The 26,213-nt window shown below is 39.0% G+C and overlaps 1 protein-coding gene across 2 annotated transcripts in view; it reads left to right on the top strand.

The window, feature by feature from the left end:
• Window positions 1–26,213, top strand: part of ncanb (neurocan b) — a 174,756-nt gene that overhangs the window by 60,599 nt on the left and 87,944 nt on the right. For both annotated transcript variants that reach the window (XM_015034813.1, XM_015034814.1), the window contains exons 3-7: window positions 12,115–12,344; window positions 12,461–12,629; window positions 19,538–19,712; window positions 21,332–21,459; window positions 25,044–25,337. In XM_015034813.1, the coding sequence (XP_014890299.1) occupies window positions 12,115–12,344; window positions 12,461–12,629; window positions 19,538–19,712; window positions 21,332–21,459; window positions 25,044–25,337 (996 nt within the window). The remainder of the gene's footprint in view (window positions 1–12,114; window positions 12,345–12,460; window positions 12,630–19,537; window positions 19,713–21,331; window positions 21,460–25,043; window positions 25,338–26,213) is intronic.

The following is a 26,213-nucleotide window of genomic DNA, read 5'->3' as shown; positions in this document are numbered from 1 at the left end:
TAAGTTTACAGTAGAAGTGGGAAAAGTATATTCACTCTGCTCCCCATCATTCTGATGACCCTAAATATAATCCATTTAGGGTTTATAAACCCGTTTCCTCCAGACATCACCCGATTACTGAAAAGGTTTCACTTCTCTGAAGATCTGAGAGATTTGTAAGGAAAATTAGTTAACAGAAAAAAAAAAACATTTTTTCTAATAGTTATATACTCCAGCTTTAAACATTTAAAGAGCTCTCGTAACGCAAACATGAAGGCGCAGCAGCCAGTGCGGTCTGTCTTTAACTGTGAAAGTCGCAGTAAAGACCGAAGGAAACTCGGTACAGACATAAACAAGCTTTTACAGATTTGCATTAAACTTACATTTTCAAGCCTGCCTTCAAGTTTACTTAGGAAGATTATTAGTGAAGATGTATATCTACTTTCATCTGGTTATAAACTGGTTATCTTATGCTTTGATTAATGTTTTTCTTTGGCCATATTTTCTATAAGTTAGTATTTTGGCATACAGTTCAAGTTGTATTTTTTTTTTTTTTTTTGACTAGCTGAAAGTTGTTGCTGTGAGACTGAGTTGTTTTTTTTAAGTTGTAGATAAATAAAGTCATGTTTTAAAGTTATTCAGGGCAGGGTTGCAAAAAAAAAAAAAAAAAAAAAAAACCAACAAACTCTGAAGAAGTCTCAAGGAGGCAATTAGGGGGAGAAGTAGAAATCTCAGACCCGACCCTGTACGGTCTCTCCAGACATAAGCTTATGAACTGCACTTAACAAATCTGTTTGCTTATTTATTTATTTATTTGCTTATTTCCAGTGGAATTGAACTTATATTTACTTTATAAATCTGTATTTCTACCCTTTTTGTACATGTAGCAATAAATCACACAAACACAAAGGTGTTTTGTGAGTGCAACATGTCAAACCCAGTTCTGAATCGTATATATTTTTATCGACCGCAATCTGACGGAAATGCATCGGGATTTTCACAAGCGGTACAGGCTCGGAAAAACTAAAGTAGATAACACACGGGGGTAGAAATGACTCAAAGAAAATCTAGAGGTGACGCAATCCAGCATAAGATGCGGGTGGAAAATACAACAGGAAACCCAGACGTGGAAAAGTCGAGAGGATGATTCCTTGGATCTCAAGTGAAGGAAACGAGAAGCTACAGAAACTATTTAGGGAGCGGATCTCGTGTGAGAGGATGTCAGCTTTCAGACTTTATTTCTGAACGGGCTTGTTTTCTGCCAGGGAACATGAGCGCACGACCAAACACACAGCATTAAACAGCTGCAGTGGTTGGAATCCATCTTAATGTTTCTACATGCGCCTTTAGGATTGCGTTCACTTTGTGTTGACGTGTGCAGACCGGCGATCAGACAAAGCAGAACGGTGCGGTTATTCATTTCATCTGATTTCTCAGAACCTTGTACTTTGCCAGACGTGTGTTTCTTGTGTGTTTCTTTCACAGTCGGGTACAAAACTGTGATATTTTTTTTTGTGTCTGTATGTCTGATGATAAACTCGGAGTCCGTCCTCCCAGACTAAGAGTTTTGCTGAAGTTTGACTTCATATTCGGTTGAGTACGGAAAGACGGCTGGCTCCTGTTTTGAGAATGAAAAGATTTTCAACTTTAAAACTGTAATTAATGACTTATTCTGTGACAACAATTACACTTATGTAAAGTGTTGCGCCAGTTAACACTTAACAAGAACTAGATCTCTCAGGTTCAACAACTTCACTCAGATTAAAATGAATTATTTTATGTTTAGAGCATGCCGGTGGTGAACTTTAATCTCCCACGTGAATTTGTTCTGTTTTATTGATAATATGTTCTGAAATAACAAGTAAAAAATATTCATGGGTCTAGATGTGACCTGGCCTCGCCAGATACTTGCATCACTTTAATTATGTCTGGTTCTCTTCACTCATAAACTACAGTTTTTAATACCTGCCTTAATTCACCCAAAACCCAAAGTCATTCTAAAAGATTGACTGAGAAGAGGTCCATCACAACACTGTTTCTAATCGCCACTTTTAAAAGCACATTTAGGTTGGTTTTCTTTGATAAAAATCCAGATTTTGCTTAATCCTAGGAGACAAAATCAAAGATAACATCAGTGCTGGTGTTTCAGTTACCTGTACAATGATCAGGGAGAAAAGTTTAACCTCACAGACTGCATACATTTTGAAAAAAATAAAAATAAAAACCTAAATGTTTAGGGTACAAGCCTTTAAAGCGATGCGAGAAGCAAATGTTTTCTGTCAAATCCCTACAAAGGGTGCTTATGAGTTGCTTTTATTTGTGCCTCGAAACATAAACAGTTGAAACTGTTAATTTGAAAGATTCACTCCCTCTGTCCCCACAGACAGCTGAAAGCAGTCATTGGCAATTTAAAGCTTTACTGTAGTTTGTTGCCATGAAATACGAGTTGTAGAAGAAGTTAAATAGAGATAAAATAACTAGTGGTGAAGAAACTATCGATTCAAAATATGAATCAACTTGCACTGCATTCTACACCACCCAGTGCAAATCAGCCTTAAACTTTGCATTTTAATCTCATTTACCAGAGTAAACCTTATAAAGTCTTAAAAAAAAAAACACACACCGGTAATTAAAACAAATTATTTAAAGTGTATAATTTATGTTTGACATAGTCCGCCTTGCTGCTGTTATTAAAATGTTGGCGTACATCATTGTTCACACTGTTGAAAAGCATTTTTGATGACGAGAGACGCAAAGGCAGGTGAAGAATAGAGAAGGTAATTGCAGACAAAAAAAAAAAAAAAATAGGAAACCCAAGGCAGCAAAGAAAACATGGAAAATAAAGTGAGACAATTTTAGACTAAAGCAAACCACTCAAGAGATCGGCGAACAAAAGATGCATCAAAAAATGACGGCGCACAAGAGAAGTTCACAACTTCACACGCGTAAGGGGATAATTGCACACGAGCGAAACGCTGAGCGTGCTAATTACAAGTCGTGATGAGGTGAAATGGAGAAACAGGATTCAAAATAAACCAACAGAGACGAGAAGAAAAAAAAAACGAACACGGCCTTGTAGTTTAGGGGAATGTACTGGGAAACAAACTTTCACCTGGCTCATGTCTGAAAGAGTGGGATCAAGTGGTTTTGCAATGACTGAAAGCAGAAATTGAGACATTTACTCAAATGTTCTTTTTTTTTTTGTAACTTGGGTTTGACTGCTTTGCTATATATGAAAACTCAAGATTTATTTATTTTTGGTTCTAGTGGCCTTTATTTGAAAGTAGTTCAAGAGGAAACAGGGTAATCAGAGACGGGGAAGATATGCGGCAAATGTCACCAGGCCGGGAATCGAACCCGTGACCACCACCACGAGGATTAAGGCCTGAATATGTGGGTCATGCTTTGCCCCTGCGCCACCACAGCACCACCACAGCACCCCAAACTCAAGATTTTTCATTACATAAATCTGGGCCGTCTAATTAGGAGCAGTGGCTCTATGGTTGGGATGAGCCTGGAGTCTGTGGAAAAGAGGCCCCATCCTATAAAGGCCCCTATGCTAACCTATTGTTTATATAAAGAGCGTAAAATTTAAGATTCCATACATGCCTCACTACCTTCCCTGTTCCTGTTTTTTTTTTCTTCTTCTTCTTTTAGGGAGTGTTAATTAAGGCTTATTTAGAACAACTGAAATCGTTCTGCCTCCCTGTCTGCACACCACAGACCAGTGATGTGTACGTGAACTAAATGTTCATTTCCACTGTATAATGGTGCAAAAATATGTCTCCAATAATATTAAATATTGTTATCTTAGGAGGTCAGTGAGGACTTGTCAAATGCGGCTTTTGGGCTTGCAGATGATGATCCACAGCTAAATCTGATTAAACTGTGGAAAACCTGGAAGATTGATGCTTACCGATCCAGTGTTAGTGAGACTGACTGTGTGCTGCATTGTGTCATAATTCTTTTAAAGTATATATACATATATATCTTTACACCTGCTTTCTTTATATCTTTTGATTTTATTTTTTTTTTGAGAATTCATACTCTGAATTCTGATTTTTTTTTCCACAGAATTCTGAGAAAATGTTTTTTCTAACTTTTTCCCTACGAATTTAGACATGTTTCCTCTGATTTTAGATATTTTTTCTCTGAATTTTTCAAAATTAAATTTTTAGCAACCACTTCAGTACTTCTTGATATCATCCCATCTAGCATGTCTCATTTCTGTGAGATTTAAAAAGTAATCTAAGATGCGTCATCGATAAAGACAATTATGTAAATATTTAATTAAATCCGAATTAATTTGAGGAGCGCAAACAACTTCCACCACTTCTCAGCCACAGTCCAGTTGTTTTGTTGCTTCAGCTATCATTTCTTATTACGGTGATCAACTAATGACGACAAGCTTCTGTCAGACACTTATGTGTCCTGACTTATGACCTGCAAATCCTTCTGCAAGAACACACACACTCACACACACACGTAATAAGCTGATACACAGGCGAAAGGAGCGGGTTGGCGGGAGCTGCACTCGATCAGTTTCGGCTGCTCTTCAGTTTGAACGATTGACTCTGCACACTCTGTCTTCATCTTCAAAAAAAAAAAAAAACATTTCCGCAGGAATTTTCAAAAATAACCAAAGAGAAAAAGAAGAATACGAAGAGGGAGGATGTGGAACGGTTCTGCATCCGCGTTCCTATTAAAATGAAAATGCCATCGCCGCCCACCGTGTGTCTGTGTGCAGCTTGGCATCAGACACCCAAAGCCTTTTCAGCTGTTTTTGGTCATTTGCATACATCTACAAAGGGAAGGAAGACGAGGCGATGCTGACAATCACCTGGGTGATCAGGTTTCTCTATCTGCAAGCTGCAGGAGGAATATCTGTCCTCTCAAAAGACGAGGTTACGAAAAGACCTCTTATCAGGCTTGTGTTTTCTTTTTTGTTCTTTTTGTTGTTGTAGATATTCTCAAATGGAGGCATTTACATGATAATCTCTCTATATTTCAGTAACAGCCCAAGTGATTTATGCATATGAAAAATTGACAAAAATTAGTAAATGTATTAAGTTACGTGCACTGAATAATTAGGTTGTATGATGACAGAGTTTAATACATGAGGAAAAGAAGTTGGATAAAGTTAAAGAAAATCAAGTAAAATTAATTTTTTTTGTTCTGAAACTCTGGATCACACCATGAGGCAATATTGACAGTGAGATGAGGCGACTGTATTAATAATTTGAGGGGATTAAGTTTAAGCAAAAATAATTTGAACATCTCATAACACAACACCTGGTTGTTTTCCTGTCACGGTGACGTTGCACTCAATCTGCTAAGACCAAATCCGCTCCCAGAAGTCGAATTTCTTCTGCTTAAATAGTAGCTGTGCCGTACGCAGACTATATCTTCTGAAACACAGGAAGCATTGTGCCGCACTGGTAGGACAACAAGTGATTTCCTGCTACGCATTGAAAAGTCTGTGAGAATTCAGAAAAAGTGAAATAATCCAATCGATATAGAACCGGTTCAGGACAGATAGCTGAACTTCTGAATGTTTCTGTCAGCACCTCTGAGACTATAGCGTGGAAGTAAAGAATACAATTCCTCCATAAACTTACTGCAACCAGATGGTGCTCGCAATATTTCAAACAGAGAAGTTAAAAATGAATCAAATGACATTAATCAAATGAGTTACCAAAGCGCCATTTGACAGATAACTTTAGAAAGACCTGAGATTAGCAGATAGATTTTTTGTTGTTGTTCAATAAAAAAAAAATAAAAAAAGAAGTAATGTGCTCTATTGCAGTGACTTCTGTGCAGGTTTACTGTCTAAGACTCCACTGCTGTAGAAAACTGCTCAAGGCTTGGTTTTGAAGTTTTGCTGGAGAATATTTAAACGAGTCAGTACTGGAGGAATATAATCCGGTCAGTCTCTTTAAATTTTCTTGAATGATAAATAACACCATGAGAATCTGCTAAGATCTGAAGATGGATTTCTCTACAAAAACTGGTTTTGTGGGAAAATTCAAATAATTTCTCCATACAGGGAAATATTCTAAGGCATCAGAACCGACAAAGACTTTTCTATTAACTATTTTTTTTAAATTTCAGTGAATATGTTGAACACATTTTTACTCTGTCCTTTTGGATTACTTTACATGAAAAATCAAGAGTTAGCACACTTTTGCTGAAGGTAAATCAACTAATTTTTGTTGATTTTTTATGTGTGGTATATTGGGGTTCTTATGCATGTCTTGTATAGATTTAATGCTACTTCCCTGATTAGAAATCTATTCACAGATGAAAATGTTGTTTTCAGTAGATATTTTCTCCACTGTGTAGGTACTTGTTTTATAAAAAAAGCATCTTTTTTTAGAATATTTGTACAGTGAAATTATGTTCTGTTATCTTACTTTCAGAGCGAGGAGGGCTTTGCTCACTCAAAATAAAGCATAAAGACAAATATGACACACGGACAGATAACCAAACAAAAGTTGCGCCTCTGACAATGTTTCCATGTAAAAGCAGATTTTAGGCAGCGGCGATGTTTCGCTCTGCATTGTTTTATATTTACCTACATTGAAAGTGAAAAATGTTCATAAATTCAATTTTCAGACGTGAAGTGCACTAAAGGGAATCTGGCCTGCTGAAGAGAATGCTTCAAGTTTTACCTTGGGTTTCATCTTTGTGAAAGAGGTTTTAACCAGTCCAAATAAACAGGGGACAATAAAGCGCTCACCTTAATTCACTTTCCTCTGCAGTAACCGGAGAGGACATTTTGGTTTCACCAAAAGAGACAAAATTACCGACCTCTCAAGCTCCAGTTCTGTTTTGTACAACTCCTATTGAGATTAAATGATTTTCTTACGCTACAGTTCTATTTCTATTTCACCTCTTTCACAACGCGTTTTCAAAGAGCAAATACCAAAACCATCATCAGATGAAAAGTTGCTTGTGTGATCAGGCTAGTCATTGTATGTTTTCCTTCCCAATTCTTTTATTTCCTCCTCTTATTGTGCTTACAAAAACCCTCTCGCTCTTTTTTTTTTTTTTTTTTTTTACAGGGTATCTCACTTGATGGGCTGAGCTCCTCTTGAGTGCTGAATCAGAGGCCATTTCAGAGCACAAATCCTGTTTGGTATTGCCAGCCAAAGTAATATAGACCAGCTGGGGTGGGAGTTAGACAAGTAGCGCTTGTCTAAGCGATGCCACTAGGAGAAGCAAAGGAGTGGATATTTATGTGTGTTTATGCGCCTGTGGGGAGAGGAAAATGTGATGGGAGGGCTGATGTTAAGCTATCAGGGAAGAAGCACTCAACCTCTTACAGTGAACAACTGAAAAAGCATAACGGCTGCACGAATGAGCAGTGACAATTATTCATGTGCCTTTTTGTGTGTGTGTGTGTGTTTTCAGAGGCACTTTGACCAAACATCAAGTGATGACACATGATTATTGTACGTTCACGCGATCTAATGCTCTCAAATGTGAAAATATAAACAAAGACTCCAATATGGTGCTAAAATTTAAGTGCCTACCTAACTTCTCAAATTTTTTGTCACAAAGTGAAATTTCTTCTGTTTTTTGTTCCAGTGTGTTTGTTTCAGAAACTCGACCAAATTTTAATGTCAGACAAATGTAAGCTGATGTGTAAGTACATGTACTGATATTGCTTCCAGGCTTATGTAAACAATAAAGGACTTAAATAAAAGTAGCATAATACGAAGCGGGCTAACAGGGCTCCAAACGCATCATGTCCCGATGAAAGGGATTCAAGAACAGACGAGAAACAAAGTCACTAACATCCATCGCTCTGAAAAGGGTGACGGAGTTTTATTTTTGTGACTTTTGGACTCTAGCGAGGCAGAGTGAGAGCAATTATTCACAAAGAAAACATAAAACACGGAAGAGTGGCGAATCATCTTATTCAGCAGCTCACAAAAGCACCAAGAACAACATCTGAGCTGCCGGGCATCACTTCCCTCAAGTTAAGGTCAGTGTTCATTATGGTACAATAAGAAAGAGAGCTGGGTAAACGGCTTTCACAGGAGAGAAAATGACTGAAGGGAACAAAAATGTCCCTTTCACAATTGCAAGAAAATAACTTGACGAGCCTGAGACTTTTTTGGAAAACGTTCTGTGAACTAATCAGTCTAAAGTCATACACTTTGGAAGATGTGTGTTCAGTTACATGTGGCGTCAACGAAAACAGCATTTCAGAGAAGGAACCCACTATAAACCACGGTGGTAGAGGTGGGATGGTCTGGGGCTTTTGGTGCTCCTTACCACAACTGATGGGATCATGAATTTGGCCCTCATGGTGAACATCCTTAAGCTCGAGCTCTCTTGGGTTATACAGAAGGACCAGGATCTGAAGCGTGCCTGCAAGTTTTACTTGGAATAGCTTAAAAACAACCCACTTAGAGGTTGGCTGGTTTGGATTGATTTATTTTCCCCTGTAATACATAAAATCTGTGATGTAAAGTCATGCAGCCTATGGAATCTGTTGAGGAAAGCTACATCATAAAAACACATTTAAATCTTAAATGATTCAGCTAAAGTCATTGCCCTAAGACAGACACAATCATGGCAGACTTTGGTCATCCAGTTGTTGGGCATGTACAACAGCACAATTGAGTTTTTTTTCATTGGAAATGCAACATTTGTCACACTGTACAGTCCTGCAGTTTTCAAGATTATTAAACAAACAAACAAAAAAAATGGCAATGTTCAACGAGTTTAAGATTTTTGTTAGAAAATGTTTATTTTTACGTCGGTGATGTGTGGCTTTCCAACATCTTTTCGCGAACGCAGTGTTCCCATCACGCGAGTCCTAGTGTGAAAACAGCACCTTTTCGACAAGGACAAATGAAAAAGTAAATCTGTCATACAAAGGCGAAGAGAAAATAGAGAGACAAAGAAGTTGAGTTGAAATAATGGGTTTTAAAACTGGCATGTAGCCTGAATTGTAGGGCATGAATAGAGAGAAGAGAATAAGCAGGACACTGGGGGGCAAAATGACAAAACAGCAGTGTGTCTGTGATTGCTGCAAGTTTACTGTTTAAACAATCTGACATTTAATTACAGACAGGACAGGCTGACCCTGCAGGGGATAGCACTCTAACATGTATTCAATCAAGTGAGTCCACAGAAGGACAAATAAATAGTTTGCAGTGGACGATAGCACTAAGGGAAATAAATCAGTGGGGCTCTTTTTCTTCATGCATGTCCACCGTCATCTGTGTTGCAATCAACAGACTTCATGAGCGTTCATTGGCTTCCTTCAAAACTAAATGTCCAGACAAAAACTGGTGGCTGGGATTGTTTGTGGTTATGTCTAGATGACTCCAACAGCGTTGTGCTGTATTCACTAGTAGCTCATTTCATTTTGCAAACAGTTTTGACACATTTCCAACATTTAACTGGCTCTCCTTAAGAAAAGAACAAACATGATCATTTTACCACCATCATGGGGATGGTTTGTTCTCGTTAGTTTTCCATCGTAGCGTTTTGCATCAAGCTGAATCAACTCTAATGCAGTTTACATTACCTTTATTTGACAAAGCTCTGAGGCCTTCCCAGAACAGCTGTGCTTAAACTGAGATTAAATCACTCAAAGGAGGAGTCTATTTATTACCATGAGTCCAATAGGTAATGGTTTGCTCTAGAATTCAATCAAGGGAATCAGAGGAAAGGGGGCTGAAAACAAAAGTGTGCAACACTTTTCAAATTTGCAAAAGAAATTTGAAAACTATGAGTCCTTTTGAAATAGAAATAAAATGCATCAAAGTTTGTTTGTTGTTGCACCTTGACATACCATGACAAACTTCCCTGGCAGGGTCAAGATTTCGAATAGTCAAAGAATGAAACCAGGAAGGCCACAGTGAGTTTAAGAAACACAGGAAAAAAAATCAAAGAAATGAAGACCCAGATTAAAGAAACAGTGAAAAGAACTAGAGCAGCACATGGTGATTGCATCTCTGTCTCTAAAAGAAATTGGAAAACTAAGAAAAGAAAAACAAAGAAATAAAAAAAAAGTTTCCTCTTTGCTGTTTCGAGGGGTGGAAGTTGTGACAGACAGCTTCTGCTCCAACACCACTCCTGTGAGAATAACCCAGCTGTCAGAGATGTTAACTGGGATGTAAAAAAGACGGAGCGAGGCAAACACGGTGAGGGCTGCTGTCACAATGACACTGTCTGATGAGGGGCTGAAAGCCAGAGAGATCATGACAGCAAGTGGGCATACGGTATCTGGGATGCTTTATTTTAATTTTTTTTTTCTGACAGATCCACGTTTGAATTTGAATTGTTTTGACCGAGAAGATCAACAACAGAAAGCCGGATCCCTTTTCTGTGGAGCGCGTTATAAGTATAGATTTAACCATTTTCCCGCTGACTGCAAAGAACAATGAAAGGGTGTGATTTTGTTCATTCTGGACCGTCGTCGAAATTCGATTCCAGCGCCAATTCTCAACAAATCATGTCTGAAGGCTCTTTACGACGCAGACCCAGGTTTTGTTCTGATATTTATTCAATGTGACAATATAATTGCATAAGAGACCAGTGGAATGTTTTTAAATGAACATCTAACCCTAAGGTCATTTATTAAAATAATAATAATGATAAAAACAAAAAAAAACAATGTTTATTGCTGCAGAACTCTGCTCTAAATTTTCAATTCAGCTGTTCAGGACCTGCTGTTTAGAATATCTCGGCTCATCTCTTCATTTTTGCGGTCGGGTTTCTCAGCGTTGATGTGTGTGCAGTTGGTCCGAGAGGCACCGTGGTGTCATGGCGTCGCGTTACTGACTCCACTCTCAGAAGCAAACAGAAGAATAGAGTTTCTGCCATGTCTGCATCAGATTTGCTTTAGGGAAAGAAAAAATGTTATATATAATTTACAGTTTTCAATGCGAGAACGTTAGTCCAAAGCTCTACGTTCCCTCAAAGTCTGAAACCTGCTCTGAGATTTTCTTACTTTTCTTTCTTTTTATGCTTTGGTGTGTTTTGAATGTTTGTTTTCATGCTTGGCTCTGTGCACTTATCTTTAAAATAGTCAAAATAAATTGAGTCAAACTGGAAATAGCACTACATTTCAGGTCAAAGAGTGTCGAAAATATGCAACAACTAAACTTGTTGAGATTTATTAGATCTCAACAAATTTGGATGAAATAAGGGTAATGTCAGTGTTTTAGTTCAGTTACATCTTTAGTCTGCAACAGTTGTTGAAACGGGTACATTTTGAGATACATCCACCAAAACTAAATTGTCTACCTGAGGTTGACCAAAGGACAGCACTTTAATCAATCTGTAACTCTGGGATCGTCTGCGCAGCGGGTCAGTCTAAGGAGTGAGGATTATGCCAAAGCACTCCACTGAGTGACAGATCTGCCTCTAGCAGTGTGGCTAACAACTCGGTCAGCTGATTCAACTTGCGTGTACCGCCACTGGGGTTTGTGGAGACGTAATTTAGAGAACGTGCCTTTTTTCTTATATGTTGTTCTTAGATGTAACGGGAAAGAGAACAGGAAAAGATAAGGGAGCAAGAAGAAAAAGAAGACAAAAAATCACTGTGTGCGTTGAATATAAACAAGCACACGTGGATCAGAGGTTAGGTGTTTACCTCTGGCAATGCAAATGATGCAATTCTTTTATTTCAAACAAGACATTAGAGCATTTTGATAATGTATTATAAATGCACATATAGGAGATCTTGTTAATAAGTTATATTACGACTAACTGTCTTCTTGGAGGCAATGCTTTAAATGGCAAAGAGGTGTTTGGTATTGATTTCGTGCTGCACATTCAAGGGGTGATGTAAGGTTTATCAAGCATGTTTGACGTTTTCCCTATTCCCTGACTTGTTCTGTCAGCTGCAACAACAATGCTCTGCTAGATCACTGACAATCATCAAAGACACCCAATGAGTTTCTGACTACTTTGCTTTTACTCCACAAACAGGAGGACCGTAATGGAACTAAAGAAACTGGAAGGAAATCGCACGTCGTGGCCGCGCCAATCGATTAACCGAAACCTTTTCAGAGTAATGAGAAATAGCGGTCGGTGGCCGCGTTTACGAGAGCGGATTGATTACTCACGCTTCTTCTCTCTTCCCCTTTCCCCCTCGGCTCTCCTCAGGTTTAACCAGCGCTGACACTGTGGTGAATATGCGGAAGGTCACTCATCAGACCATTACCGAGGAGCTGTCCAAGACGGTGCTGCTCCCCTGCCTCTTCACCCTTCGCCCCGGCGGCAGCTCTTTCCACGAGCCCCCCAGGATCAAATGGACCAAGGTTTGGGGTCAGAGAGGCTCCGACGGCCTGCAGAAGGAGCAGTCGGTCCTGGTGGCCAAAGACAACGTGGTCAAGGTGCAACAGTGACCAATAAAATATGAATCACTTCACTGGATATTAACTGTCTTCCTCCACAGTTATTATAATCTCTTCCTTTATTTTATTATTCACTGTTTCTCCACATTTCTCAGGTGAAAAAGGCCTTCCAGGGTCGTGTGTCGCTGCCTGGGTACAGTAAGGACCGCTACAACGCTAGCCTTGCTCTGACCGGGTTGCGGTCCAGCGACTCTGGACTTTATCGCTGTGAAGTTGTGGTGGGCATCAACGACGAGCAGGACACCGTTCCACTGGAGGTCACAGGTAAACAAAGTGTTATCTATATTTGAACAGTTGTTTGTAGGTTGCTGAGACCAAGAGGTTAAAATAAAAAGCTGCTCTCAGATACAACAGGACACTTTTATGAGATTGCTCTTTTCGCACTGGTCGGATCGAAAGGCTGGAATTTAAAAAGACAAACACACAAAAAAGTAAATTTCTTGTTTGACTGGACTTGAACTGGACATGTGCTTCTCAAAAAGTGCTTTGAGAGACATTTGTTCCAATTTGGCACCGATTTAATACAATTAATTATAAACGGAAAGAACTTCAAAAACTTCAAAAAGCGTGACAAGAAAAAACCGAGAAGCTTGGAAGCACACTGTGGTGCTCGTTCAGGACTTTTCAAGGATTTGTGAAACTGCATATAATTGTGACTATTTCCATTTGTTTTTACTTGTATAACTGTGTAAATTGTTTTTGGTAACACTTTATTTGACGGGGTATGTAATGCCTTTGTTGATCTGGAAATCCTATAGTACAGAACAAAACGGTCATGAGAAAAATCAAAGTCTTGAGGCTCATATCAGCTTCACTGTCATTTCCACTCAATTGCAGTTTAATCAGTTAAGCAAGTTCTCCTTCATGTATTTAATTTCATTTTCTTCTCTATCTAGTAACTTTACCTAAAAATAACTATCTACACATATCAAAGTGACTAGAATGTACTAATATCAAACACTAAGAATATTAGATTATAGAATATACTAAAACTTGAGTTTATTCTTATGAATAAAAAGAATAATCAATTCTGTATCCTAGCAGTTCGATTGACACCTTGCAAGGACTGAAAGGCTCTCTGAGCCTTTATTTGCTGCTGTTTGTAAGATTTTGCTTTCGAAATTAATTAGATGTCTCACATACAGTGGCTTGATCGATAAGACTGCCTTCAACAAGAGACACGGTGCTGATTTATGGCAGCTGTAATTTCTTTGGATATTTATAATTGCTTAATTGATTATTCATAATTACTCATCAACCCAGATACTCAGAGAGGATCAGTGAGGACTTTGCTGCGCATAACAATGGAGTAAAACGCTGCCTCGTTTTAAAGTACCTTCTTTGTTCAAAATAAACATTTCTGCACTTGCATCGACTTGGGCTGTGTTTATACAAGATCACCGCCTGGAAACCGTGGGAATTTTTGGATGATGGTTGGAGAAACGTTCCACGTTTAGACAAGACCACCTTGAGTCAGCTGTAGTTGTCATGCCAGGCCACTATATGGCGCTGTGATTTTAGCACGTTATCGAAACGCGCATGGGCTTATCTACCACCTCATTTAGAAAACGCATGTTTCCGTCTACTACGAGCCAAGTGTTTGTGGTTTTCCACTGAAGATCGACTCTGTGTAAACAGAGCCTTAGTTTTATTTATGGCTATACTAAATAAAGAGTTGGGTTTATTAAAATGCCAGTTTGAGGTACAACATCTTCAACTAACATTAGATTATCGATAGTACAGAGACCCTCCTCCAAATTATTGAGTTCGGTTGTTCCGATCACTTCCATGGCCACAGGTGCATAAAGGCATGCAGACTGCTCTTATAGCTGCAAGGCGGATTCAAATCTTTAAGCTCTTTAAGCCTATATATCAAGACTGGAATTTTATTAAAGTTCATTAATATATAAAGTCAGGCGTTCAGACCTTTGGGAGTACAGTGGACCCCGGCCTGTTTGCACTTCAGTATTCATGAATTCATTGATTTTTCTGTGGATTGAATTTTAACTGTTTCTATTATATTCTATTAACAGTTCACGAGCATCTGTGCTTCCTAAACCATGCAATTACCACATGCGCACTGGATCGTCTGCGTGATTATCTAAACATCTGACATTCTGTGTAATCTTGTAACATTTTTCTGCATTTTTTTTTCTCAGCGGTTCTCTGTGACGAGTATTTGAAACCACTGAGTATTTCCTGAGGAACCTTGGTTTCATCTGTAGAAAACATTCCTTATCAAAATCTCTGCTGCACTTGGTGGCGGCGTTAACACTTTGTTTTCCACGTCTGCAGCTATGAATACTAATAACTCTGTTTTCCATGTGAGGTTAATACAGCCGTTACAGTTGTTTACTGTCCCTGCTGAACGTGTGATGATGGGGAATGGTGAAAGGCACTTGGAAACATTAAACATTATCCCACCGAGCTGTTTAAGTACTAGTTCTTCACCTTTAGCTTTGTATGGTTCTTTGGAAACAAATTAGCTAGTAATAGCTTGGAGAGTTTCAAAGACTTTGTTAAGGTGTTGTAGCTTTAAAGCTGTCGCCACATTCTGTCCAGTTCACTCACGTTTATGTTTAATGGCAAGCTGCTATAATCACCAGAGCAACCGCACAACTTGGAGCAAACTGTGCCAGTATAAATATAGCTAGCACCAGCGCTAAATGCAGTGACCTTATTATTTTGGAGAGGCACAGCATGCTACAATAGCCACTGTTTTAAGTAACACAAACATCATTTTCTCCTTGTCCATAAATTACCCTTAAGGGAAAACGCGTGAACTACAATGCGGGGAAATCAGGCAATTGTGTCTTATCCGTTTTCCATTTTTCTAGGTTTTGTCTGCGGGACGTAGAGCCCAGTTCTCCCTTCTTAAATAGCAGCATCTTCATTAACCCTAATATGATGCTTTTGAGAGCCTGTGTCCTGCAACTCTTGGCCAATCACTGCCTCTTGTTCAGAATGAAACCGTTTATGAAGCCGGTGAGGAGCAACCGTCTCTGCGGTTTGGTCTTTATTGGCAAGTCCTGCGACGCGACAGCGCTCGACCCTTCTCGCTAATTCTGTTTAGGCATCAAATTGGTCATTTGCAAGTATTGATACTGCTCGGCCGTATCGTTTCATAATACTCCACACCACTCATTTCATGCTCAGAACTGTGTTTCATTTTTTAATCTTCACTTTCTTCTCCCACATATTCATTCTCTCTTATCCATTTTAGGTTTGTAAGTGGCTACATGCAGCTAACATAAGTCAAGAGGCAGAGATTATGTAACTCTGAAATGCTTTCTGAATATATTTGTACTACACTCCATAATAGTTTGAGTCGCTTTAAATACAACTCTAAACTATATACAGTTGTGTTTGCTATTATTTTTGAGTAGTAGTCCTCGTAGATGTGTTTAAAAAAAAAAGTTTAAAAATAATTTTGCACTGATGTTAAAAAAAGCGGTTTCCCCGTTGGGTCAGTTATTGGTGGGCTGGTGGAGAATCTGTTCACCACTATTCTCCATAACTGCTTATGAAACAAAATAATAATTATAATAATAAAAACAGAGTGGAGTGAAAGGAGAAAATGAGTGCAACAATGTTAAGAGGAAATTGTTGGTTGTAAGAAAATAGGCTCACATTCAGTCTCGTTTCTGTTTCCATTCCTCCAAATGATTAAATTGTTGTCAGTGTGGAAAAATGCAACTTTATTAGTAGAAATTTTGTTTTTGGACCTTTTTGGCAAACAGACATCTCACTTGAATTTCATGTTACGCTGTTTTTCTCATTTTTGGATAAATAGTAGACACTGATTGACTTGAAGCCGTTATGAAGCCGTCTGTATTAAAAAAAATCAATAACTTTGTAAATCTAAAGAAGCTTATTAGTAGTCACTTAGTATAACATTTTGTTTATTCTAATGTGGCACATTTAAATTTATTTTTATCTTAACGTAAATAGTTATTTAGTATTTGTTGAGCAGTAAATACAATCTATAATAATTCTTAGTTAAAAAGCAACAGCTCACTGCTTGTTGGAATAAATTATTTTAGTGATTAGAGATTCATATGTGCTCTCATTGTGATTTGTTTCATGACATATTGCATTAAAGTCTAGTCAATTTAATATCTAAGAATGATTTTTAGAAATAATGACATTATTTTCTTCTTTTAATTTTAAACTGGACTGTCTTTGTCATTCTCATAAAGTCATAAAGCTAAGAACGGGAAAAATATATATATATAAGTTGCTATGAGAATTAATGAGTTTTAAAGCTCCACATTTAAAAAAAAAATAACGTTATTAAGCAGGTCCTGTTTAATTTCCAGTTTTTATTCCGAGAATCAAGAGCAGTTTTGCCTCCTAACTCTTAGCAAGAAAGCAGATGAGCATATTTCATAGAGTTACGTCCTAAAATTAATGTTTTGGATCCAAGTTTCAGTCCTGTTGTTTCAGAGTCCTCTTGAATTGAAATTCTGTGTCTGCTTTTTCTGCTTTCACAAATTAATACAGTGTTTTGTTTTTTTTTTGTCTAACAATGACAGAGTTTGCCCAGAATGCTGCACCCTGCCAGGGGGGCAAAGAGTACCAGCTACTCACCATGCTGAAACGAGGGCATCATTCAGTCACATATGGTGCCTCTCTGCTCTTCCCCTTAGAGACCATGTGAGGATGTGCAAAGATGCTGAGAGTAAAAATAGACATAAGGTGCTGGGCATCCAGCCCTCCTGTGGAACAGGACAGGGTTTCCTCTTACTGAGAGGAAAGTTATTTGTCTCTCCTGCATACATATTAACGAGCAAACTAGCATCTCTTTTTGGACAAAGTCCCACAGCCTCAAATCAAAGGGATTGGAGGATGAAAATAAGGGCAAGAAAAAAAAAAGGAGATATTTCAGAGGGTTTATGCTCCATATAGCTAAGAGAAGGAGAATGACCGAAAAGCCAGACGGTCTGCAGAGACTGAGGAGAATTCTGTTTGCATCTTACGTTCAAAACACCGCTGCCAGCTTTTTTTCGCACTAAAGCCTGTAGTGTTATTCTTATACTTAAACGGCCTCTTCGGCATCCGTCTCACATGGAGTCTCTCACTTTCCCAGACAAAGTCATAGAGGATAAAGGAGGCAGAAGCACGCAAGCTTGCATGACACGGGCTGGTCCTCAGGGGCGTGTGAATGTCGGGCAGAGATTGGTAGATGGACGTGTGGACCTTTCACAGTTCAGCTGAGCTAGTTTCTTCTAGTCAATTTCATTTTCTCACCACCCTTTTTCAGCATTTGTGCGTACCCAGAAGCCTCGGTTCGCGCGCTGCGGTACAAGCTCCGACAATGGTACTTGGACTGCTTGTTATCATTCTTACTACAATTTAACGGTGTCATAGTTTTAAGAACAAGTAATCGCCTTATGTTATCTTTTTTTTTTAAAAGAACAGTTTGCCAATCAGCTTATACTTTAACAACTTTCATAATTAAACAGCTACGCTTCAGTAGCAAGTGTTGTGAGGCTCTCCTTCATTTTTCATGCCTTGAATGTTTGTGTGTGTGTGTTTTTTTTTTTTACTGAAAACACATTCAAAAAAACGATTTCTCTTTTTGATACTCATAACAAAAAAAAAACATAGGAGCCATCAGTGCAATCAACATGCATATGAGGTATAAATTATGACATACATTTTTAGCTATTTTGAAATCATACCATGTTTATTGTGAGACAACTCATGCTGATGTAGGAATACAATCAAAGCATAAAAACCTCTGCTTCGGTTCAAAGGTTAAAATTTGTGGGTTTTTCAAATGGATGTGCTCAGTATGACCAGACTAAATATGTATTTCTCTGATTTGTATTCACATATATGGTTGTATACAACGGTGCCTAAAAGATCAAACAAGATACTAATTACTAAAAGTCTGAATAAATTTTATTTTTCTTTTCACTCCAACTATCCCTATGTTTTATATGCAAGACGGCCATTTTGGTTTTCCAACCTGAAATTTAGATTTCTGACTGTGAAACTTTTAAGTTTGATAGTTTCATTTTAAGAGTAAAGCACTTTGTATTGCCTTGTTGCTGAAAATGTGCTATGCAAATAAAATTACCTTTACCTTTAAGAGAGCAGACTGCAACACTAATGTGATACTTGTCGTAAAAATGCTAAGGAGTCACTGCCTTTAAGAATTCCATGCACATAACTGCCGAAAGCTTTCCGTCTATGCATCTGACTTTAATATGCGACCTGACAGCGCTGTTGGTACCCGCATCCAGCAGCCGCTGAGTGACGGGGATTTTACACCCTGGCAGGAGTGCCAGTCTATAGAAAGCATTGTTGCTCCGTTTCTTTGTTTGCCTTGCCTGTCATTCCATCATGAACTTAGAAGCAGGGAAAATTCAGCACAGAGACTCTGTGTGTAGAGCTGAAGCAGTAAGATAAATATCCCCACTGCTTGTTACACACTGTATCCAAGGGCAACATATGTATTTCTTTTTTCTTTTTTCTTTTTTTTTTTTATTGAGCCGATCGACGACCTGATATAAATCAGACATGTACAGTACACGCAGGTTGCTGAACCCCAGCTCTGCCGGTTTGTCCTGCACAGATGGAACAATGTCAACACATGATGACTAGAGCTAGAGGGCTCCACTGTTTACCTCCGCGGATGAACGTGCTCGTGCTTTAATGGCACCAGGCTCCTGTTCATAAAACGTGCTGAGATTTTCAGGCCGTAAATTTGCGTTGTTTTCTCCCTGCTTGTTCCGGTGTCTTGTGTCTCGTCCATCAATCGATCCCTTTTATTTATAAAGCAGGTCAAAGTGCTACACAGAACTATAAACAATAAACCCACAAAATGAAATGTGCCTTTGTTAAAATGTGTGGAAAGTGGATGGACTGAGCGCGGATGATCCGGTTCAGGAACCGCAGCCAAAACATCAGCCACATCCTCTGTGGCACTCAGAGAGCATACTACTCCACAGATGGCTGTCACAATACTGGAGAGCAATATTTCCTTAGGTATTCTTGGGCCTGTTAATAGACCAATGCCCGAGGGTAGCGGGTCTGCAAGTAAATGATTGCCCAAGGCCATTAAGACCATTTAAAAGCCACTAAAAAGAAATTTAAAATACATTCTGAGATGTACAGGGAGCCAATGCAACAATTTTAACGGATTATCTTTGTTTATATCTCAGGTGTAGTGTTCCACTACCGGGCCCCTCACGATCGCTACGCCTTGTCCTTCGCTGATGCCAAGAGGGTGTGCATAGAGAACTCGGCCACCATTGCAACACCCGGCCAGTTGCAATCAACCTTCGCCGACGGCTATGAGAACTGTGACGCCGGCTGGCTGGCAGACCAGACTGTAAGGTGAGGCAAAAAGATTTCCTCTCCTGTGCAGAGTTTCAAAGTCTATGCAAATGGAATAGTAGGAAAAGAGGATTTAGGTGTTGTACATGTTTGTATAAGTATGGGGGAAAAAAAAAATACTCGAGTCTCTCTGCAGCATATCGTCTTTTTCTGTTATTTCTCCTTTGGCGAAAATGTAGCCAGGCATACGATTGTCTGGAATCCAAGTGGCAGAATAGAATGCTCTCCATGCACACTACAGCTATATCTGACTATCAGTTCAGTTGCAAGGCTTTCTGCAGTGAGTGAATATTTTAAGAACTTCTAAATAGCTTCACTTCTTGTCTTGTCAAAATATGTGAATTCTAAATTAAAACCGTGCAACAGAATTGAAACTGATTGCCTGTTTGATGACTGGAAAATGAGTTATTTACATCTACACCATTAGAGCTGCCTGTAAGGAGGATCGCATGTGCTTTATTTTTTTTTTTTACCTTTTTTTGTTAAATCCCCTGAAAAAAAAAAAACAAGAAAAAAAAAAAAAAAACCCCCAATCAGATCTTGTCTAATTCCCCGTATTCCCATTTTAATTCCAAATCACTGTTGCTTTGGCGGGCAGACACGCTGTTTGTTGTCCTCCTGACAGCTTCTCCTTGCAGTGACGCTTCTTTCTTCCCAGTTGCTCCTTCAGTCCTGCAGCCTTGCAGTTTTTTACTTGGTAGCCATCTAATTGGTCCAGATTCACGAGTTTCTGATGGCACATCAGCCACGAGGGAGGTGTCCAATTAATCCAAGAGGAAAAACACAAAGAAAGCCATTGTTGTTTGTTCAGCCACAAGCAGTAATAGAGCAGCAGAAGCCACAGACACCATATATATATATATATATATATATATATATATATATATATATATATATATATATATATATATATATATATGTTTGCACACACACGTGGAAAGACTTTATGTGCACACTGTATAATTTGACTCTATATGCTTTTTTTTTTTTTTTACAAGTCCCTGTATACCTATTGCAATCTTTTAATCATCTCCTATGTTGTGTCCCGGTGCTACCGAAATCAATCTTCTGGAGGAATAAGTGTAAAAGTTTGGCTCCAGTATGGATCGCCGTTTCTTTCTGCTGTTCAGGCATACCGAGTCGCTGCAGGAATTACTGATTGTTTTATCCTCTGCTTTGCTTCTCGCCTCTCCTTCTCTCACTGTTTCTCTGCTGCCGTCTTACAGAACATGTCGCAACATGAGAAACGGTTTAGGCATAACTTGAAAGTAAAATATAACTAAAAACAAAACAGTTAAAACGAGTTAAGGCAACCAGCACACATCCTGCTCTTGGCAGGACATAGCTTTTACTTTTCTCTCTGTGGTATTACTGTCAGGGTTGGGAATTTGAGTTTTTTTTTTTTTTCCTTGGGAAGATGTCTTTAAACTTACTGTATTCAGAGCAGAAAATGATAAAAGTGTTGCTGGGTTTTCATCTTCTACTCAGGAGCATGGACCCATCCCTGGGGGACTCGGTCTGTCTGCGGCTGCTTTTTTTCATGGCCAATCCATATAAATCTTGCTCTTTCTTCTTTAACTCTCTCTATGTTTGCTCCTTCCACTTGGTTTCCTCTGCAGGTACCCCATCCAGTCGCCTCGGCCCGGCTGCTATGGTGATCGGGAGGACTCGCCCGGTGTTCGTAACTATGGCAGCAGGGCTCCCGATGAGCTGTTTGATGTCTACTGCTTTGCAAAAAAACTTCAAGGTGAGAGTCGGGAAGCCATTAATTTGAGTTAATCCGAGCAGGTCTTTTGGTTCTGGTCTGCTTTCCCAGCCACAGAACCAGAACCAAGCATGGAGAAGTAGCATTCAGCTTCTATGCGCCATAAATCTGGAACAAACTTCAACTTCTAGAAAACTACAAAACAGCCAAATATTATAAATCGAGGGTAAAACCCACCTGTTTAGGGTTGACTTTGATTAATAACAACTGGGACATCATAAAGTGTAGTGTGTGTGTTTTTTTTTAAAAGTATGATTGTTTTCCTTTACTTGCCTCTGCAATGTAATGAGGTTTGTCCTCGTGTTTGTGGTTTTCCTTCTAATCATGTAAAAGTAATTTGAATCGCCTAAATATTGCGTTAATATAAGATTCAGTACTTATAATTGTCCATGTAAACCTACACTAGAGGATTACTGATTCCTAACTAAACAGTGGTCTCCTAAAGGAAGCATAGCGTTTCTTTCATTGTGCGATTTCCAATCTCCAGTTTCCAGAACTACTAAACGGTATCACTTCTGCAGTGTAGTTACAGCTCCAGATCAAATTACTCTTGCTCACAAGTCAGTGTGTTCCTGTTTTAATAAGAGAAGTGGTCAGATACAAAGCAAAGTGGTCAGATACAAAGCAAAAACATAAAACGACGTCGAAGCCAAAGTGACCATTACCGACTGAAGTCTAACTCTACATCGCCTGAATATGCAGCTATTTATTTTCCTCTGTAAATGCTTCTTACACTTTTTGTAACATCTAACATCTTCCCCGCTTTAGAAATTTTACCAGTGTTATTGTTATGCAGCCTATTAGTGTTCAGTGCCTTCACTAATTAGGAAAATTGTCTTGGCTTATGCTGAAAGCTGCAGCAATGATCCACTGAGTGGGAAAAGATTCCCCTTGAAATGACTAACCGATTGACGGCTCTAAAATACTGTTTGGTTTTCAGTACAACTGGAGGCCTTTATGTTCATTTCTGAACAACTTCACAATATTTTGCTAAACGTTACACAGGAGAGTTTTTAGTAACCCTCTATTTATTTTCTTCTCATATGGCTTTACTGTTAAATCTGGGCTACATGATTCATTTCTCCCCTTTTTCCTCCTGCTTAACATAATTTAAAGTTGGCATAGAGAACGGTATTGCAGATTCTCCCTACTGTAAACATCGATATTTGCACAGCAATTTGAGTTGTACTGTTCATGGGAGGAGAAGCTACGGCACCTTCATTATTTCCCTTTCGAGTCAATAGTTGCAGTTAAAAAAAAAAAATTAAAAAAGTTACAGCTACCGCTTAGAGCGTACTATTTTTCTTCCTGAGTCGCTGCTTAAACTCCTCCCTTGTGTAATGTTCGTTCCAGAGGGGAAAACTCCACCAAAATAAATACATCCCCCTGCTGCAGGTGTTTTGTTTTGTCTCCTTATTCTCTGGTTTGTGGTTAGTCTTACATTCCCATTCTCCTTCCTCCTCCTGTTCCTCCACCAGCAGCTTCTCAACTGTTTTTTTTTTATTTTTATTTTTTTTTTACCATTTTTCCCCCAGAATCACGCAGTGAAATAGTTCTGCTCAAACCCGTCTGTGAAGTAATTCCTTCAAACATTTTCAGACTTCAATGAATTCGAACTTAGCCGTGTGTATTACAACTGTAAACAGCATTTTAGCTGCTAAAATCCAGCGTTGGAGGTTTAGTTTTGCTCGCTTCTCTGCGAGATGTAGTGCAAGCCTTTTTCCAACGTCTTCATTAATTTTGCACAACGCACAAAACTTCCTGTCACTGTAAACTGCATTTGCATTCTCAGAAGCTCGACACTCGCAGCAGTAAATATCTTTTTCTCGCAAACAGGTATTTACAAAGTTTCAGATGTGTTATAAATTTTAAATGGGTCTATTAGGTGTAACAAACTCTGAAGATAATGAGAAGCAAGATCGATTTACACTTATTTTTTCTTACATTAGACTCTGAACGCTTCGGGAGTTCAGACTTTGCAAATATTTGTATTTTTTTGAAAACCTCAGGGGAAATGATCACAGTGTTGGCACACAAAAAGTTTGGCACAAAAACAAGGACAGAATTACTCATTTGTCACGAGGCGTTCATGTTATTAACTGGTTAAATCTGCTGAAGTGACCAGCCCACAGTTTATCCTCTGACACTTATAATTTATCAGCTGTACTTTTGAAAACAGTCTTAGTTTAATGGTCCTGCTCTTTTAATGTTTTCACCAGAACTGTTTTCCATGATTTTAAATATTGAGGAAAAAAAAAAAAAATAATAAAAAATAGTAGCCCTCAAGTTTGCCTGGCTGAGCGCCACAACAGGTGGAGGATGGCCACTGCCTTTCTCACTTCTCTAAAGAGAACTGTGAGAAAACCAGTTCTCTGCCAAAAGCAATTTAAACCATAAACAGTGGAGTTTTAAAATATTCTCAGAGTACTTTATCTGCAACCCGTTTCTGATCCATATAACAGTCTGCACGGACCTGAGTGAGCCATCAGTGCTAATTTTGAAAGACCATATAATAACCCAGCACATAATCCACCTCGATATTTTATTTAATTTTAGTCGCCAGACTGAAATTAGATGCTTGCTGTACTTTAATGACCTCCCCCGTCGTACTCCGGAGAACAACTAATACAGCAGCAGGCTTTTAAAACCACGGCCTGACCTTCTCAGTGGGTGAGCTTATTTGGGTCGTTTATTATGAGGCGGTTCAGCCGCAGGTATCATCAAATGTAATGGAGAAAGGTCAGACTTTTCTAAAGCTATTTACGCTTTATTTATATGTAGAATGCCACCGAGATGCTACGGAGGCAAAGGTTGACTGATTCAATTAATTTTTTTTTTTTTTTTTTTTTTTCTTCAATAAATGACTCAGTAGAACATTGTGAAAAAGTATGCATCCATCTATTTGATTATATCTACTGAATTTTGAAGGGTTGCTGGAGCCTGGTGCTTAAACCTGGAGGTAAAAGGCCAAAAGGCGAGCTGCATCCTGGATAGGCTGCCTAGCCCATTACAGAGCAACACAGAAACACACAAGACAACCAACCGAGGACGCATGCTCACTCTCAAAACGAAGGTCACGATTGAGAGACGAATTAACCAAACAGTCATGCTTTTTCACATGGAGTGTGTAATCCATTTCACAAATCCTGAGGTTTTTCAAAGTTGTTGTGTTTTTCTCTGCAGCCTTTTTTTTCTTTCTTCTTAGATTTAGGCATTATTTTCATATCTGCAGACATAACATTCTCGTTTTCTTGCCTATTTTCATCAATAATGGCAACTATTTCTAACAGTTAGTCTCCTTTTTAATTGGTTCTCCGTCATTTCATTTCACTTTGTCTTGATTCGAGCCGAAGACAAAATTGCATTTTTAACCGTATTGACTCAAATTTCTTCCTGCTTAAAAGATACTTGATTTTAAGAAACGTGAAAAGAAGGCAAAAGCTGGTGCTGCTTTCATGACTTAAATTTATGTTTTTTCATCATAAAACAACAAGAAGCTACAGACTCAAATGTATTTATAAAGCTAAACCAACCATGAAGCCTGTCGAAAACGTCTCCGCCTCCAGGTGAAGTGTTCCACTCCACGGTGCCAGAGAAACTGAGTCTGGCCGCCGCCTCCACCCACTGCCACTCTCTGGGAGCCCAGCTGGCCACCGTCGGGCAGCTCTACTTGGCTTGGCAGGCCGGTCTTGACCAGTGCGATCCTGGCTGGCTGGCCGACGGCAGCGTCCGTTACCCCATCAACGTCCCACGGAAAAACTGTGGCGGAGACGAGCCCGGGGTGCGGACGGTCTACAACAACCCGAACCGCACCGGCTTCCCAGACACCACCGCCCTCTTCGACGCCTTCTGCTACAGAGGTACCGAGAGCTCTCTGGTGTCTGATAAAAGTCAGTGTAAAATTGTTTTGGTAATTTGCCATAGCAACAACTGCGAGGTCTCGGGACTTGCTTTTCCATTCAGATTTTTAATTAGCACTAAGTGTGTGTGTGTGTCACACATGAAAGAGTTGGAGGAAGTCTGTGACATTTGTGTTCCTCCTGGTGGATTTGAGAGCTGGTGTGTCGGGTGCAGAGGAGGCTGAGAGGCAGATGAAAAGAGGAAGAGGCGAGAACAAAGAACATTGATTATTTTGGCCGACGACGTCGTTTCATCATGAGTCAGACGAAAGTTGAGGGATTTACAGAAAAAAACTATCCACACCTTTTGAGCTGGTCCATAATTTGTCATGTTATAACCGCATCAATGCATATTTATGTGTTAGAATGGACCAGACAAAGTACAGAACTAAATTTAATAGAATGTTCTTGGCAATAATTGAAAAATGGATAAATTCAACGGTAAGACTTCATCTGTTCAGCTATGCTTTGCCATCCAGTCTGATGGAGATTAAGTTATTTTACAAACAAGAATAGGTAAAAGTGTAAGTTTCTAAAACATGTATTCTTTTCCATCACCTTTTTCAAATACGTGCTACTTTATGTAATCTGAAACTCAAAATCCGCCCGAAGTCGCCGTTTGTGGTTATGATGTGACAAAGTTGCAAGTTGATCCAAGTGCACTTTGGCTGGGCCACTGATTTATTGCTTCTAATTTTCTGGCTTCATATCGGTTTGTCATCTTGCGGCGACTGTGAAATGTACCGGCTTCATTTTCGAGACTGACAGTGCCATAGATGAAGAAAAATGTCAGTTTCATCTTTCAAAGTGTCATCGCCAAAGTGAACCATTTGCATT

This window comes from Poecilia latipinna, unplaced genomic scaffold, assembly GCF_001443285.1.
Source record: "Poecilia latipinna isolate Pla-1442-1.1 unplaced genomic scaffold, P_latipinna-1.0 Scaffold313, whole genome shotgun sequence".
Classification (NCBI taxonomy): domain Eukaryota; kingdom Metazoa; phylum Chordata; class Actinopteri; order Cyprinodontiformes; family Poeciliidae; genus Poecilia; species Poecilia latipinna.
The sequence above is the reverse complement of the archived record's forward strand: the minus strand, read 5'-3'. Positions and strand labels throughout refer to the sequence as shown.